The 19,358-nt window shown below is 42.8% G+C and overlaps 1 protein-coding gene across 1 annotated transcript in view; it reads left to right on the top strand.

Annotated features, from left to right (window-relative positions):
- Positions 1-19,358, top strand: part of LOC309558792 (testis-expressed protein 2-like) — a 107,646-nt gene that overhangs the window by 58,258 nt on the left and 30,030 nt on the right. The window contains exons 6-7 of the mRNA XM_082261849.1: positions 2,449-2,595; positions 3,169-3,268. Of these exons, the coding sequence (XP_082117975.1) occupies positions 2,449-2,595; positions 3,169-3,268 (247 nt within the window). The remainder of the gene's footprint in view (positions 1-2,448; positions 2,596-3,168; positions 3,269-19,358) is intronic.

The raw sequence follows: 19,358 nt of genomic DNA on the forward strand, positions 1-19,358 counted from the left end.
TACCTCTTGGTTACCTTGTTAGGCTTCTTTATCCTTGAAAAGATTGATTTTAATATTTTTGGTGTGACCCCTTAGACCTTTCTTTTGATAGAATACCTCTCATTTTCAAATTTAAAAAATGGTAAAATAAAGTCAGCAACTCTGAAATGTATTTGTCCTATGTTTCTTCACTTTATTTAGAGAAACAGACAAGCAGGAAAAGAAATAGGCCCCTCCCTAACTACAGCTCACAGGGTTGAGAGGGGATTGGCTGTCAGTGTTACTAAGCAGAGAGAGTGTTTATGATTTCAGTTTTGGCACTTATTAGTGTCCTAAAATCCTATATTATAACTGGGTCAGAATTGACCCTAACACCATGAACGTCTTAATTTTCACCACAGTATTTTATAATTTAGTGAAAAGGATTATTTTTCTATTACATTGTTCCTGACAAAGTAAAAAAATCTTGATGCAATAAACAGATTTATGTGATACTTATAGACATTCAGAACCTGAAAACGGGTCGGTTCTGACCCTAACATAAGAGGAGGGTTAAATAACAGTGGTTTCCTATAGATCACTCTGGGTCCTTCATACTCCATTGGTTCTGCTAATGCTAAGTACATTTTGAGTGGTCCTGTTTGAGAGCCTTACTCCATCAACTTCAGTATTGGTTTGTGAGGCTGTTGGTCATTGCAATGGGTTAATAGTGAGCTAAATGAAGGGGGTGGATCCATGTTCTGAAACCTAGTCTATATTTGCATAGTCCAGCAAGAACCGAAGCATTAACCACTTGTCGACCGCCGCAAGTAGATATACTGCGGCGGTCAGCCCCGGCAAGGCAAAGTGACGTATATATACGTCACTAGCCTGTCACCGGCTTGTGAGCCAATAGCGGGCGAGCGAGCGCCCGCTGAGGCGCGCGCTCCCCCCGGCTCGTTCCCTAAGAAGTCAGTGCGTGTGACCGGCGGACCCGATGTCCGCCGGTCACTCGCGATCGTTCGCCGGGAAGGGAGAAAGGCAGGCGGCTAATGTAAACAAGCCGCCTGTCATTCTCCCCTGTGTAAAAATGGAGATCAGACAGTTCTACTATGTAGGACCATTGATCTCTGTTTTTACACTAGGAGACCTGTCCCATCACAGTTAGAAGCACGCCCCTAGGACACACTTAACCCCTCCCTCTCCAATACAGTTAACCCCTTCCCTGCCAGTGTCATTTTTACAGTAACAGTGCATATGTATAGCACTGATTACTGCAGTAATGTCACTGGTAACCCCAAAAGTGTCAAAAATGTCAGTCAAGGGTCCGATCTGTCCGCCGCAATGTCGCAGTCCCGCAAAAAAAATCGCAGATCACCGCCATTACTCGTTAAAAAAAAAAAACACCAAAAATGACAAAAATCGTTCCTTTGTTAGTAAACGCGATAACTTAATAAATACGCTTTTTGCGATTTTTTTTTTACCAAACATATGTAGCATAAAACAAATTGGCCGAAAATGTTAAAAACATTTTGATTTTTGCATTTTTTTTGGGAATTTCATATAAAAAAAAATGTGAAAATATTGTTATTTTTGCAAAATTTACGCTCTTTTTTGTTTATAGCGCATGATCAAAAAATCGCACAGGTGATCAAATACCACCAAAAGAAAGCTCTGTTTGTGGGAAAAAAAAGGACGTCAAATTCGTTTAGGTACAGCGTCGCACGACAGCGCAATTGTCCGTTAAAGTCGCGCAGTAAAAAATCGCAAATAAACCCCTGGTCAGGAAGGGGGTAAAATCTTCCGGGGCTTAAGTGGTTAACATGGCAGTTAGGAAAAATTAAAAATGGCAGCCTACTTATATGTTTCATCCTAGGTTTCCTCCTTAAGGCAGACCTGACTTAAAAAACACAAGGCCTGTTTAACTGACAGCCCAGCTAAATAAATATGCATTAAAAAGGAGGCCAAAAATAAAGATTTTAGAAAAATAAATGTAAAAATTCTTACCTTGAACCTGGCGCCTTCAAGTTCTTGGAGGTGCCAATAATATTGCTGTGCTTCACCGCTGTCTCCCAAGAAAGCCAGAAATTCCATGAGAATGCACTTCAGCACATTGTACTTTAATTAAAAGTCTGCTTTTAAGTAAAATGTGAAGCATCAAATAAATATCAAGGTTTACTGTTTGTTTGCTCTTTGTACATTTCTTGTTACTGCTTTAAGTAACCCCAGCAGCCTTTTTCGAAAGCCTATGGAAACATAAAGAAACAAGGTAGGCAATACATTTACAAACTTAGTTTCTGTTGTGGGTCCATGCTCTAAAATTGTACTGGGGTTATCTTATAGTATTAAGAGGATTTTTACAAACAACTCTGTGGCTTTGTGGGTGATATCTTGCTGGATTGGGGAAGGGCGAGTCATTGACTGAACACAGGTGAGCACAACTCTTGCTATTTTTATGACCTAACTGAACGCCTTTGCTCATCCACACAGCAATTCGTAGAGCGCTCTCTCTCCAGCAGCCCCAATGTGTGCTGGGTAAACGCCTTCATTGGACGCATCTTCTGGGATTTCCTCAGAGAGAAATACTGGGAGGACATTGTGGCCGATAAAATCCAGAAAAAGCTAACAAAAATCAAGGTGGGATTTTCCGTATACAATACAGCCCATAATTAAATGTAGCCCTAGCTGACTGTTTCTTATGCCTCGTATACACGCAACGATTATCGGCCGACCGATCGGTCGTCTTTTGTCCAGTGTTGTTGTGTTGGTTGGAATGTGCTCTAGACTGCACACGAATTTTCTCGGCCAACAAAAACCAAATTCAGATGTGATGTCATGTGCTGGTTTACTTTCCGTGTGTTTTTTCTTCTCTGAGCATGCCCAGTCTTGCTCATCAGATTTTTGTCTGCTGAAATCTGTACTGACTGCCGGAAAATCGGCCGTTCTGTTGACAGCCAACAAAAATTTTATAGCATGCACACCAGATTTTGTTCGGCCGAAAAGTCGGAGTCGGTTGTCGAAAGCATCATACTAACAAGCCTAAAATCGGCCGATCGGACGTTTGCCGAAAATTCACGGCCAACTATCGATGCGTGTGTACGAGGCATTAGGTCTTGTATTTTGTTGGTTAGATAAAGATTAGTGAGGCTGCTGTCTGACCTTAAAAAGAAAAGTGTGTCTGACAGATTGTCTGCTTTTGTTGTCTCCTAGCTGCCAAATTTTATGAATGAGCTGACCCTAACAGAACTGGATATGGGGACATCGCTTCCTCAAATGCTGTCTACCTCCAACCCTAGCATTAATGAGAGAGGTAAGCTTCTTAGATGGATAGAGAGAAAGAGAAATGGTTCATTGGGAACTCTAATTTTATGGTCAATAGTTCTTTGTGAACTATATTTTATGGAGAATAAAAATCTTGGTAAATTTTAAAGCTTTGGAAAACGAATTGTCATTCAGCTAGGGTTTTGATCTACTTAAAATGTAAGGCTGTATACCTTTATACTGCTTAGTTCAAAAGGCCCAGTTTCCCTTTAACACAGCGGTTGGCGATGGGGGAAGCTGTGAGTCTATTTATGGTCTATCAGAATGAGTGCTTTACGTTCTCATTAGCGTGGCATAGCTTTTGTGGAGGCTGGCAGTGCAGAACAATAGGAGAAGAGCAAACCATTATCTCCTTCATTTAGCCTGAAGTTGGCTCTGAATGTAAATAGTTGGGTTGCTCAGCCCGGGAGCCTGAAAAGGCAGAACTGTTAAAAGGAAAATAGAAGGTATTTTCATGCTTTGAATAATAACGATAACTTTTTACTTGAAAGTCATTTAATATGCTTGCATCCTCCCTTGATTATTGTAGTTAGTGCATTGTATTTAAAGCTGAACGCCGGTCAAAAATTGGTCCTTCTTCTGTAGCAAGGCTCCAAATCTGCCCATACACAGCCTGAATTTTGGGTGATTCCTGTGCATTGGCCAAAAATCAAACTGTGTGTGGCCCAACTGAAACCACCTGGCTCAACAAACTTCAACTGAGAAATTGAAGGTGCTGTCTCTTGATTGTGCTCCTATGTTGTTGCCCTATCACAGGAGTTTCCAAGGGAGATTATAAGTGGGTGTTTCAACACATATTACACAGACATGGCTTACTGATGTCACCATCAGGAAACCTACCCTGAGCAATGCCATGCAACCAGCTGGAGTGCATGCAGACAGGAAATGGCTGCAGAAAGGGTGCAGGAGACTGAGACTGGGCACTGAAATTCAACAATGGACATTAAAGAAAGTGAAACAGTCATTTTTTTCAGACTGGCAAATCTTTATAGGCGCTTTTCCACTGCATGGTACGACTCAGTTTGGTGCTTTTCCACTACATGGTACCGCATGGTACGTGTTAGAACGGTTCGGTACGGTTTGGTACAGCAGCGCTTTTCCACTACATGATACGGCTCGGTACGGCTCGCTTAAACAGTACCACCTCGGTTGGGGTTCGAAGCGGGCCGTACCTATACCATATCCCACAATCCTTTGCATGTAGCCTTGATTGTTTGTCACTACTAGCCACTGATTGGTCAGAGAATCGTTGTAATCCCACCCACATACTACTTTAGTGGAAAAGCAAACCGAGCCGAGTAGAGCCTATACAGTGCTGAAACGTGACGACTCGTACCACACAGTGGAAAAGCAAACTGAGCCGAGCTGGGCCAAGCAGTGCCAAGTAGAGCTGAGCCGGTACTTGCAGTGGAAAAGTGCCATTTGATACACATTAGTAAACTAAATCTCATTCAGTAAGGGTTTATATCTTAGGTAATATATAAATGTGTAACTGCTTCTTCAAGTCTGTACATAAGTAGATGCAGCATCACTGCAGAGCAACTGCCGAGTAGCCATGCAGGAGTTGTGCTGTCCCCAAAAGGGCCTGCTCAGAAGATGCCGAGCTCTCCCTTGCTAGTATAGAGGCTGTAGTATGGTAAGCAACGGGTTAAGTTGCTGTCTGCAAAATGTTACAATACTATGTATATGTCTGGGAGCTGGGTGTGGCTGAAGTTCAGTTCATGCGTGGTGTTCAGTGAATAAAGAAGCAACCTGTACAGCCTGGCTTGTGTTAATACACTACATTTTGGCGACGAGGATGGCTAGCTTTCTGGATTTACCGGCTATCGGACCGTTTGATGTGTCTGGAGACCACACTAGTCTCTCACAGCGCTGGGACAAGTGGAAGAAGGGATTTCAGCTCTATGTTATAGCCACAGGAGTGACTGCACCTGTTCAGAAGAGAGCCATGCTGCTGCATCTAGCTGGATCACAAGTTCAGGACATTTTTGAAACCCTGGGAGCAACAGGGGAAGATTCAGACTATGAGACAGCCATGAATAGACTGAGTGAGTACTTTGAGCCAAAGAAAAATATTCCCTATGAAAGATATAAGTTTAGACAGGCTGTGCAAGAACCGGGAGAAACCACAGACAGTTATGTGACTAGGCTGGAATATCTGGCAAAGTCTTGTGATTTTGGGACTGTAACTGAGGAGATAAACAGAGATCAGGTCATAGAGAAATGCACATCTGTGCACCTCAGGAGGAGATTATTGAGAGAACCTAGTCTCACACTTACTAGTCTGCAGGAGATTGCAATAGCCATTGAACTGTCTGAGCTCCAGGCTCTGCATATTGAAACCAAAGACACTGCATCTGTCAATACAGTCTCCAAACCTACCTATAATAATAGGAACCTCTGGAGTAGAAAAGAGAGTTTTCCGAAGAGGACTTTACATATAACCTGCAGTAAATGTGGCAGAGAGGGACACACATGTCAGGACTGCACTGTGGTACAGAATAAAATGTGCTATGCTTGTGGAAAGACAGGTCATTTTGCAGCTGTGTGTAGAAGTACAACCAGAGAAAACAAACCCAAAGGACCATCAGCACAAGTAAATGTTATAGCTGAGGATAAAGAGAGTGCTTCTGACTGTGAATTTATATTCTCCCTGTGTTCTCTGCAAGCTGGGACATTAACCATTAAGATTGGAAATACAGATGTGTCAGTGCTGATTGACTCTGGAGCTACATGCAATGTTATGGACTTAGCTTCTTGGTACAGTCTTAAAGGCAGAGAAAATCACCTTAAATTGTGTAACACCACTAAACAGATTTATACTTATGGCTCCAGTACACCACTACAACTTAAAGGCAAATTCTATACCCCTGTGCAAACACATGAGACTGGTCCTCCATTGCAGACCGAATTCTATGTTGTAGATGGCACAGGGTCGCCTCTGCTTGGTCGTCAAACCGCTATGGCACTGGGGGTGTTAAAGATTGGCCTTGATGTAGGCAGCACAAGAGTGAATATGGTGTCTCCTGCTATTTCTGCATTGAAAGAGGAATTTAAAGATTGCTTCTCTGGGTTTGGAAAATTAAAGGATTTTCAGTTGGAGCTTCACATTGATTCACATGTAAAGCCTATTGCACAGCCAGTACGCAGACTTCCCTATAGCCTGAGATCACCTGTTGAGCACAAACTGGCAGAGCTGCTAGACCTTGACATTATCGAACCTGTGGATGGACCCACTCCGTGGGTATCGCCGTTAGTTGTTGTGCCAAAGGGCACAGATATTCGGATTTGTGTGGACATGAGATGTGCTAACCAAGCTGTGCAGAGAGAGAGACATCCAATTCCCACTATTGAAGATGTTCTACATGCAATGAATGGGGCAAGTGTCTTCAGTAAACTGGATTTGAAATGGGGTTATCATCAGATTGAACTGACCCCAGCGTCTAGAGTCATCACTACATTTGCAAGCCATAAAGGTCTTTTTAGATACAAGAGGTGATGTTTGGCGTATCGTCAGCACCGGAGGCCTATCAACATGTGATTCAGCAAGTGCTACATGGTTGTGCAGGCACACATAACATTTCTGATGATATAATTGTGTGGGGAACAAACGCACAGGAGCACGATGAACGTCTCCGTGCTGTGCTAAATCGCTTGAAGGAGAAAGGATTAACATTAAATGAGAAGAAGTGCACATTTCAAATGAATAAAATGACTTTTATGGGCCATGTGCTGTCTGACAGGGGCATTGGTCCGGAGGACTGTAAAATTAAAGCTGTGTCTGACGCCAGGAATCCTGAAAACCCTGCAGAAGTACGCAGTTTTCTTGGGCTAGTGAATTACTGTGCTAAGTTTATTCCAGATATGGCGACTGTCAGTGAACCCTTGAGATTGTTGACTCGCAAAGCAGTCCCTTGGAAGTGGGGCCTTTTGGAACAAGGTGCATTTAATGAACTTAAGAGACGGCTGACTTGCGCCACAACTTTGGCTTATTTCAATCCTACTGCACACACCCAAGTTATTGTCGATGCTAGCCCTGTGGGGTTAGGCGCCATCTTGGTCCAGAGACAGTGCACAGGCGATTACAGACCTATTCAATATGCAAGCAGATCCCTTACTGATGTAGAGAGGCGTTATTGTCAGACCGAGAAAGAAGCTTTGGCTGTTGTTTGGGGATGTGAAAGGTTTCACACGTATCTCTACGGACTTGATTTTGAAATCATCACTGACCACAAGCCTCTGGAAGTGATATATTAGCCACGATCAAAACCATCCGCCAGAATTGAACGATGGGTTCTCAGATTGTTACCGTATCGATTTACAGTGCGGTACAGACCTGGACCGACTAATGCAGCCAATGCACTTTCCAGATTTCCTCAGTCTTCAGCACCTGTTCATAACCTAGCAGAAGAGTACATTCGTTTTGTGGCTACTAACGCCATGCCTCAGGCATTGACACCGCGGGAGGTTGAAGAATTGTCATCTGTGGATCCGGAAATTGCTCGGTTGAGAAAATGTGTAAGACAGGGGGTTTGGGTGGATTGTGACCCAAGCTATCACAGAATCAAACAAGAGCTGAGTATTGCAGGACAACTAGTTTTACGTGGCAATCGTATTGTGATGCCTAAAGACTTACGGAAACGTACATTACATTTAGCCCATGAGGGCCATCAAGGCATTGTTCGCACCAAACAAAGATTATGTGAGAAAGTCTGGTGGCCAGGAATTGACAAGGATGTGGAACGTTTGGTTTCGTCATGTCGAGCATGTCAGTTGGTGGGCAGCAAACCTAAACCAGAACCAGTAACTCACACTGTTCTACCTGAGGGACCATGGGAAGATTTAGCCATTGATCTGTGTGACATTCCATCTGGACACCATCTTTTAGTTGTTGTGGACTATTATTCAAGGTGGCAAGAGGTGGTAGTTCTCACTAAAGCTACATCATCAACTGTAATTGAGGGGTTGGAGAGCATCTTTGCATCTCATGGGTTGCCTAAACGGATGGTGAGTGATAATGGTGCCCAATTTACTTCTCAGGAATTTCAGGATTACCTGAAATCAAATGCTATTGAACATCATCGTACAACTCCATACTGGCCACAGGCTAACGGGGAAGTGGAACGCCAGAATCGAACCTTGCTAAAAGCTTTGCGAATTGCTCATTTAGAGAGAAGAGACTGGAAAAAGGAACTGTGGCGTTTTCTTTTAGCTTATCGCACAACTCCGCATACTGTCACGGGAGTTAGTCCGGCGGAACTTCTTTGTGGTCGTCAATTTAGGACAAAATTGCCAGACATTGGGGTCCTCCTATGAGTCAGAAACCTTTTCGGCACATTGATGAGGATAGGAAGACCCGGGCTGAACAGTATGCAAACCACCGCCGCCATTGTCAACCCAGTGGCCTTCAACAGGGTGATAAGGTGTTGCTTCAAAATGATCGGTTTAACAAACGGGCTCCGTCCTTTGAACCTGAGCCTTATGTTGTAAAGGAGAAAAGAGGTACTCAAGTGGTTTTAGAGGATTTAGATGGACACACAAAAGTGCGTAATTTCTCATTTGTGAAGAAATTTATTGAGCCAGAAGGTCAAGTATTGGAAGACGGCGAACAGGCAAAGAGTAGCGATGGTACTGCCAGTGATCCAGACTTCAATCCACAACCATCCACATCGGAATGGCTACGAGAAAAACGAGCAACTAATCCACCGGCCTACCTTAAGAACTATGTGTATAGTCAGGAGTTTATAGTTTAAATTTTAGTTGTTCATCCATGCATTTTGTTAATCTTATTAATCCGTTGTGCGTGTTATGTTTTATTCAAAGAGAGGAGGGAATGTAGTATGGTAAGCAACGGGTTAAGTTGCTGTCTGCAAAATGTTACAATACTATGTATATGTCTGGGAGCTGGGTGTGGCTGAAGTTCAGTTCATGCGTGGTGTTCAGTGAATAAAGAAGCAACCTGTACAGCCTGGCTTGTGTTAATACACTACAGAGGCTGCCTGCCACAGACACAGATCAAAGGACACCAACAACACAAGCTTAGTCTGGGAGATGTATTTTTGTGGAGTTTACTTTCAATATATTTATTGTCTTTTGTAAGAAGATAGTACACAACTGTAACAGAAGCAATACATAAAAAAATCATTAACAAGATAAGATAGGGAAATACCTCTCCCGGTAGCATGGTCTATGGCCCATGGATCCTCAAACTACGGCCCTCCAGCTGTTGCGAGACTACACATCCCATGAGGCATTGTTAAACTCTGACACTCACAGACATGACTAGGCATGATGGGAAATGTAGTTCCTAAACAACTGGAGGGCCATAGTTTGAAGACCCCTAGTCAATGCTAACAAAATACAGTTGGTGTAGAAACAATGTCATGACCCTTTGACTACAATACAGAATGCAATGTACACAGATCATAATGGGGATAACATATAATGGCAGTCAACATGTATCCTCCAACCAAAGGCCCTCAAAAGTACAGACCAAAACCTTGAGAGCCATGATCACCCATGAAGGAGGCCTTTTGCGGTTGCGGATTTTATTTGCAGAAACTTGAACAGGAGAGAATTTAAGGTTTTACTCCAAAACGATAGCAGAAATTAAAAGGAGGACAAACTTCTTACAAAATCTTCAGACAGCCTTCACTGGAGGTAATAGGGAATGGGCAGTAATTCTAGGTCTCTATAAGAGCAAGCCCCGTCCATCCAGTAACCTCTGGCACTAAATTCCCTCTAGTACATGCACACCTGAGAGTCCAACAACAGGTCTTACTTACAATGTCCTAGGACAGTTGTCTGCCACCCATCTTCCATGGGACACTCTTCAGTGAGGAAGACAAAGACCCAGACCAGACCAGACTCCAAGAGGATGCCCTCCATCAAAAATCTATTTAGCATTTCTTTTCTAGGCTCTCAGTCCATCATTTTCTAAGGCCCAAACAGCAACTCCAGTATACAGACAGCACCTCAACTCCAGTATACAGACAGCATCCCACCTCCTGGGCACCTCTTCCTTGGGGTTGGGTTCTGATAAATACTCATAAATCAGTAGTTGATCCTCCCAGTCTATGTTCTCTAAGCTTCTTCCAGAGGCAGAAAGAAAAATGTAACCACTTACCTTAGGAAAACCTGACCAGACCAAAAAAACTGATTTCCACTCCACTGAGTATAATGAAGCCAAAAACTGAGTGTAGCCTAACTAGGGCAGGGCGCTACATAGGGAATAATCAAAGGATTAATTAAAGTATAGTACTACTAAACAGGAAGGAGTGACAGTTTATGTAATGAGCAAATATGGCTGCCACCATATATACATATGTTTTTAAACTAACTGAAGAGTCACGTTTTTTTGTGTTCTTCTACTGTAACCTCTAAAATAAAGATCTACTTTGGCTATGCAGAATAAATCAACAAGGAGGTAATGGTGAGCATGTCATTTGTGCCACTGTACTCATTCACAAGGGCCCTCTAGGACTTAGGTGCCCATTTATACTAGATGTGGATCAGATGGGTGATGGTACCCCCTCCCTGAACACTGCCCAATACTAATAGGTGACAGTTTATACACAGCAAATGCATGTTTTTACTGGCCATATGATAAATATAGGGCCCTAAAAACTGGTCCTAATGGCCCCGGCTCACCCTCCACATTATACTCATACTTCAACTACATACCTCAGACTGGGCAGTTCAGACAGGGAGCCACATCATATGCTTGTAGGGCAGGGTGCCCATCCTGTTTGCCACTAAGACTACAGGGAGACAGCTTCTGCATTACTCTTTTATTGAGTAGGAGTAGCTTACATGGTTGCTTCTACTGTTTGTGACAGTCCCAAACCTTGTCAGAGTAGCTTCAGAAAGATGAGGTTACCTAATAATGTAGATCAAAATCAGTGTCATGTAGAATACACAGCAGCCAGACAAAAAAATCAGCTTCCATTGACCTGGTCAGTCCAAGTAACTTAAAACTGAAGTCTAATTCGTCGCTCCAAGTCATTGCACCCACTTTGTGAGTAAATTAGAGCCTTAAAGGTAAAAACGTTAAAAGTTTGTTTTGGGGGGAGTACACTATTTTTAGGTGTATATCAAATGTATCAATATATATTTTAATCTTTATACATTTTTCAAGTTCACATGTAAATTCTGTGTTTTACAAGTAAATTATTAATACAGGTGTAACGCTACCCCCTTAGGACCCGCTGAATTTATTTGGTTCCTGCTACCACCTCCAGTGATGACCAGTCCTCTACCTGGACCTGACTATCCAACACACCAATAACAGTTGAATGGGCTTTACTGAAACTGGAAAAGTCCTATAAAGGAAGTTTGGGGTAAAGAGAATAAATATGACAGCATGAACACACTATCAAACACTGGCATGTGCAATGTCAAATAGAAGTACAATAGTCAAACAAATCAAATGGCTTATCTATGAGTCTCAGTCCCTGATTAAGCCACTAGCCAGTGGTGGCTTAGCTACAGTCTGCTGGCATTGGGGCTCTATAACTCTCGGTGGGGAGCTTGTTGTCCATGAAAGCATTTGCCACGGTGGTGGCCCATAGGCCTCATACCACACTAATGTGCTACAAATGGCCTTCTGGGCACAGTTTGTTCTTTGATGGCTGCTTCTACGGACAGGTCAGGATGGAATTGGATTGAAGACAGGCCACAACATCCTTGAGTGGATGTAGAAATCACTTCTTGTGGCTCTGCCCCATATTTCTCTGCCACAGTAGCTCTGTTCCCAGCACAGCAGCAGCCCAGTCCTTTCTTTTCATAGGCACTGCGGCCAGGAGTACTTCAGCCCATGTGGCTTCCTCTGTTTCCTGATGTGCAGACCCCCAGAAGCAAATTCCTCACTGCTCTCTACTTCCAGGCTGCTCAACAGTCTTTGGACTTCTGGTACAGTTCAGCCTGCTCACTGACTTTGGGCACCTGGCACATGTCCCAGGGTTCTCTATCCCCAAAGCAAGGGCTCTGTGCTTCCCACAACCAGTCCCTTTGCTCTCTCTAGCTCAGTGTCCCCCAACCTTTTAGATCTCATGGACCATTTTGAATCCCGCCAACCACTAACATGAATTTTATATGCCTTATAGACACACTACCCTGGCTCTCTGCCTTCATCCCCCTTGACCACACTGCTGCCGTATACACACAATGCTCTCTGCCCCCCCCCCTCCTCCCCTCATCATTGGAAATTACATCTCACCTCCTTATCCAGCCATGTGCTTGAGCTCTGTGCTCCTTCCCACAGTCTGTGATCAGTGCAGCCATTGGAAGTTCCCTCCTTCTTCACCTCCCGCTCTCTGCTCTACTACCGACGCCTCTCTCTGAGTTCACAGGAGCATGAACTACAAAGAAGGTATTGGGTATCAATGTCAATACTGTCAGCGCTCATTGAGAACAATGCTAGAAACAACATTGGGCAGTATACATCCGCAAAAATATTGATTTGCGTCAGAACCCTTGGGGACCACCAAAATTGTCTCATGGACCATCAGTGGTCCATGGTCACTGGTTGGTACCACTGATTATCTACCGTCCATTGAGTCTTGTGAGTCGGGCTACAATCCCAGCCTGGGTTGGCAATTAGAAGCCTTCTGCCCCTTGCTGTGAATGGACATGGTCCCAGGCTGTGGCTGCATGAAATTTGTGTCCTCCTTCTGCTCTCCTCTCCCTGCACTGTCAGTCACTGACAGGGAGGGAGCAACAATCTGCAGTAAGGTGCAACATCCTGCTAAGCTGCTTAACCGCTTGCCGACCAACGCACGACTATTTACTGCGGCGGTCAGCCCCTCACAGGCAGAGCGACGTAGGTCTACGTTGCTAGCCTGTGAGGGTCACGGACCCCCCCCCCCCCCCCCCGCGCGTGTGACCGGCGGACCCGATGTCCGCCGGTCACTTGGCGATTGGCGGTACAGCGGGAGAAAGGCAGGCGGCTAATGTAAACAAGCTGCCTGTCATTCTACCCGGTGTAGAAACAGTGATCATACGGTTCTACTATGTAGGACCGTGGATTATTGTTCCTACACATCAAGCCACAGCCAATCACAGTTAGAATCACGCCCCTAGGGACACACACAGCCCCTCCCTCTCAAAAAAGTTAACCCCTTCACTGCCAGTGTAATTTTACAGTAACAGTGCATATATATAGCACTGATTACTGTAGAAATGTCACTGGTAACCCCAAAAGTGTCAAAAATGTCAGTCAAGGGTCCGATCTGTCTGCCGCAATGTCGCAGTACTGCAAAAAAAAACGCAGATCGCCGCCATTACGCGTTAAAAAAAAAAACAACAAAAATGACAAAAATCTTTCCCTTTGTTAGTAAACGCGATAACATTTGTGCAAACCAATCGTTGCAATTTTTTTTACCAAACATATGTAGCAGAAAACAAATTGGCCACAAATGTTAAAAAAATTTGATTTTTAAATTTTTTTTGGGGAATTTCATCTAAAAAAATTTGAAAAATATTGTTATTTTTGTAAAATTGATGCTCTTTTTTTGTTTATAGTGCAAAAAGTAAAAATCACACAGGTGATCAAATACCACCAAAAGAAAGCTCTGTTTGTGGGAAAAAAAGGACATCAAATTTGTTTAGGTACAGCGTCGCAAGACTGCGCAATTGTCCGTTAAAGTCACGCAGTGCCGAATCGCAAAAAAAACCCTGGTCGGAATGGGGGTAAAATCTTCCGGGGCTTAAGTGGTTAAAGGGTAACTCCACTTATGTAGAGGAAAAAAACATTCCCCTCTTGATAATCTGTGTACATTGCAAGAATTTTAACAAACTTTGTTGCAGATTCCTACCTTTTGATATTCTGAATTAATAGCTGTTTGTTTTTTCTGTGTCCATGTGCAGAGTTATCTGTATGTGAGAGGTTTTATAATTATCAACCAGCTGCTGCACCTGCAGAGCTCTAATGAGGAAACTTGCAGAATCTGCATCCCTTTTAGATGTGATTTCCCTTTGGGATTATCTCACCAAAAATTACATTTTTGTTGCAGGAGATGCTGAAAATCTGCCTTGTATCTTAGTGCAGACTTCTTGGAAAACAGTAAGCCAATCACACAAGCAGGAAATGACATTTCTGGGGGGGCTTCTGTACACCGTCTGTATACAGAAAACCTCCAGGTAGCCATATTGCATTGTATTTTACAGAAATTGACAGCAATGCAGACTGAAAACAAAAAAGTAGTTTTTAATAACATTCAATTACAATATGACTTGTCTCGCAATTGTGTACGCAATATTAATAGTGCTAATTAGCTAAGTGCTAATTTTTTTCCCACAAAAGTGGAGTTACCCTTTAAAGGGCCGCCAGCCAGGGCTATACATGAGAATGGTTTTATAGTGCAAAGAGAGAACACAGTAGTTTTTATTTTTTTTTTAAATACATTTTTTATTAGTGTTTTCCAAATGATGCAATGCCAACAAGAAAAGAAACACGGCCAATGACAAATCAAAGTAATAAGCAATCAAAGTGTGTAAAAAAAAAAATCCAGATCACCTACCCAGAGTAGTGCAGTGTTACTGTGGTAACACTGAGTTGTATCCAAAAATTGGAAAAAAATGATATATATATATATATATATATATATATATATTTTTTTTTTTTGTTACATATTGTCACTAGTCAATGCTCTGATCACTGCCACACCAGCTATATGATCGCGCTGTACCACACTGGTGACATTATGTCACAAATTTAAAAAAAAATTAGGGTAGTTTGGGGGATATTTGTACTGTCCTGGCATTTTTGGGCCTTAAGAAATGAGATAGGCTTTCAACACATCCGGATTAATCGATTTTCAGATATACTGTTTACAGTGGGGTAAATAATTATTTGATCCTCTGCAGATTTTGTAAGTTTGCCCACTTAAAAAGACATGAAGAGTTTATAATTTTTACCATAGGTGTATTTTCAATGATAGACAGAATATCAACCAATAATCCAGAAAAAAACACATAAATGAATGCTATAAATTAAGTTGCAGTTCAGTTTTATAATAAGTATTTGATCCACATGCAAAACATGATTTAGTGCTTGGTGGAGAAGCACTTGTTGGCAAGCGCAGAGGTAAGACATTTCATGTAGTTGGTAAACAGGCTTGCACACATCTCAGTAGGGATTTTGGTCCATTCTACTTTACAGATCTTTATCCTAAATCCATAAAGTTATTGTAAAGTCTTGTTTTTTTTCTATTAAAAAAACAAACATGTTATACTTTTCTGCTCTGTGAAGTGGTTTTGCACAGAGCAGCCCTGATCCTCCTCTTCTCAGGTCCCTCGCTGGAGCTCCTGGCCCCTCCTGTTTAGTGCCACCACAGCAAGCAGCTTGCTATGGGGGCACCTGATCCAAGCCACAGCTCCCTGTGTCCATTCAGACACGGAGCTGTGGTTCCGCTCTGCCCCCTCTCTCTCCTCATTGGCTAATTGAGTATGGTTGACAGCAGTCAATGGTGGCGCTGCTGTGTCTCAGCCAATTAGGAGAGAGAGTCCCTGAGGCAGACGAGATGGGGCTCAGGTAAGTATTAGGGGGCTGAGGATGGGGGAGGGGCTGCTGCACACAGAAGGTCTCTTAATGCATAGAATGCATTAGGTAAAAAACCTTCTGCCTTTACAACCACTTTAAGGTTTCTTGGCTGTCTCTTGGCAACTCTAAGTTTCAGCTCCCTGCATACATTTTCTATAGGATTAAGGTCTGGAGACTAGTAGCTAGGCCACCCCATGACCTTAATGTGCTTCTTCTTGAGACACACTTTTGTGGCCTTGCGGTATGTTTTGGGTCATTGTCATGCTTGAAGACCCATCCACGTCCCATCTTAAGTGTTCTGGTTGAGGAAAGAAGGTTCTTCCAAAATTTTACAATACATGGCCCCGTTCATTGGCCCCTCAATGCGGTTAGTTTGGCCTGTACCTTTAGCAGAGAAACAGCCTCAAAGCATCATGTTTCCACCTCCCTACTTGACTGTAGGGATGGTGTTCTTAGGGTCACAGTCAGCATTTTCCTTCCTCCAAACACGGCTATTGGAGTTAATGTCAAAGAGCTTAATTTTGGTATCATCTGACCACAGCACTTTCTCCCAATCCTTCTCTGAATCATTTAGATGTTCATTGGCATGACTGTACATGTGCCTTCTTGAGGAGGGAGACTCTCTGTGTTTGCAGGAAAAAAAATGCTGACTATGACCCTAAGGACACCACCCCTACAGTCAAGCACGGAGGTGGAAACATTATGCTTTGGGGCTGTTTCTCTGCTAAAGGTACAAACTGACTTTGCCACATTGAGGGGCCAATAGATGGGACCATGTATTGTAAAATCTTGGATGAGAACCTTCTTCCCCCAGCCAGAACACTGAAGATGGGTCTTCCAGCATGAAATTGAACCAAAACATACCGCCAAGGCAACAAAGGAGAGGCTCAAGAAGAAGCACATTACGGTCATGGAGTGGCATAGCCAGTCTCCAGACCTTAATCCTATAGAAAATGTATGGAGGGAGCTGAAACTTCGAGTTTCCAAGCGACAGCCAAGAAACCTTAAGGATTTAGATCTGTTAAGAAGAGTGGACCAAAATCCCTCCTGAGATGTGTGCAAACCTGGTCACTAACTACAAGAAATGTCTTACCTCTGCTTGCCAACAAGGGTTTTCTCCACCAAGTACTAAGTTGTGTTTTGCTTGGGGATCAAATACTTATTTTACTCACTGAACTGCAACATAATTTAAAACAATTGTATCGTGTTTTTTCTGGATTTTTGGTTGATATTCTGTCTCTATCATTTAAAATGCACCTATGATAAAGATGATAGACACTTTATTTGTTTGTAAGTGGGCAAACTTACAAAATCTGCAGGGGATCAAATAATTATTTTCCCACTGTATGTCATAGTTTGTGGACTCTATAACTTTCCTACAGACTAAATAATCTACACTGCTTTGGGGTATTTTCACCAAAGAAATGTAGCAGTATGCATTTGACCTAAATTTTTCAAGAAAGAATATTTATTTGCAACATTTTATAACAGAAACAAAGAAAAAGGTGTTTTTTTTTTTAATTTTTTTTTTTTTTTTTCCATTTGTTTTGCAAAAAATGTAAAAACCATCAGTGATTAAATACCTCCAAAATAAATCTATATTTATTTTGCTGTATGTTTATTGTGTTGCATGACAGCGCTAAAAGCTGAAAATTGGCCTGGGCAGGAAGTGGTAAAAAAACAAACCTTTAATATCACTTTAAGTTTAGAATTACCCAAGCTATAAGTAATATCAGCTTCAATATTTTATTCCATATATTTAAATGTTAATATAAATCGTTGTCCTCCAAATCTAGTGTATAATTTATAAATAGTTTTCACCTCTGAAAAACACGAGAATTTTAACTTTGAGCCGATCTCTCTCCAACTGAAACTCTGTAGAGGATATGGAGGGAGCAGAGAGAAGAAAGGAGGACAGGAGGAGGGATGGGTTGCTCCGTGAGCTGCTGAGCTTTGCAAATAAGTGGTGTTTTTTAAGCAAAACAATTCAAGCTAGCCACTCATTTACTCATGCAGGACAAAGTAACAGGTTTGCTATATAGCAGCAGGACAAAATTAGAAAAATTCCCAGCTCAACACACCAACCAATTTGCTTACAAACCAAATTAACCTTACAGTATGTGTTAAAAACGGGTTTAGTTAGCACACATTTGCAAACACAGGCGTAAAGCTGCAGGGCCTCTCCATGGCACCCTGCATTACCTACAGTCCTAACGCCTGTAAATCTAAGAGAGTCTCCACAGTGAGAGCACATGCATTCTAATGGATAGATAGGAGGGTTGGGCCACCTCCAGGCCCACCTGCCCCCTATCTATCCAATAGAATGCATGTGCTCTCACTGTGGAGAGTCTCTTAGATTTACAGGAGTTAGGACTGCAGGTAACAGAGGGTGCCATGGAGAGGCCCTGCAGCTTACACACGCGTTTGCAAATGTGTGCTAACTAAACCCCTCTTTTTAACACATACTGAATAGACAGGTTATATCGGTTAGTAAGCAAACTGGTTGGTGAGTTGAGCTAGGAATTTTTCTGGGTTTGTCTTGCATGCGTTGGCCTTCCATGTGCTCCTTGCTGTGAAGGCCAGTTATAGGTGGGGGCAGGGGCCATTTTTTTTTTTATTGATGGATATTGGTGAGGGGACATATTGGATGCCTTTGTTTCCATTGTGCTATGTGCTAGGCGTCCATTGTGCCCCTGTGCCTTTAAGGAGGGTTGGGCCACTTCCAGGCCCACCTGCCCCCCTATCGATCTATTAGAATGCATGTGCTCTCACTGTTGAGACTCTCATAGATTTACAGGAGTTAGGACTGCAGGTAATACAGGGTGCCAGGAAGTGGCCCTGCAGCTTACGCATGCGTTTGCAAATGTGTGCTAACTAAACCCCTGTTGGCCTTCCATGTGCTCCTTGCTGTGAAGGCCAGTTATAGGTGGGGACAGGGGCCATTTTGTTTGTTATTGCTATATAGCAGGCCCCTCCGCTGCTCTTATAATTTCTGTGTACAGTCCATAATAGAGTTAGGGCCTATGCAATGCCAAGGACACCCTTCCTGCTCTCACAAGGCAATGCTTATTTCAGTTTGGACATTAACCACTGCAATTTGATGGAGGTGTGAGCCATTTGTTCCCCTAAATCCAGAGGAACCTTGTTTTTCTTAGGAGGAATGGAACATTGGAAGAGAATTTGAAAATCATAAATAATCATGCAATGAATTTCAGATTTACCTGACATTTTTTTCCCCCCGAATTGATAAAATTCAGTGTGAAAATATGCAAAAAGTGTTCTCCTTTAATCTACAGCTATATGTCACCAGCACAAAATGTTTCTTGCTCCAGGGTGATATCCAGTATCTTGGCTGACTTAAGTTCCTCTATGTATGATGTGGCATCAGCACCCGGCAATAACACCAATTCCAGGATGGTTGTGTTATCTCAGGGCTTAGTCAGGAGCAGCTGCTGCTGCTGGCAGAGGGCAGCGCCATGTGCTCCATGTTAACAGCAACAAAACCATTACCAGAAAAGAGGTTATTTTGCAGGCCAAA

This window comes from Pelophylax lessonae (genome assembly GCF_965119305.1).
Source record: "Pelophylax lessonae genome assembly, chromosome: 6".
NCBI classification, from domain to species: domain Eukaryota; kingdom Metazoa; phylum Chordata; class Amphibia; order Anura; family Ranidae; genus Pelophylax; species Pelophylax lessonae.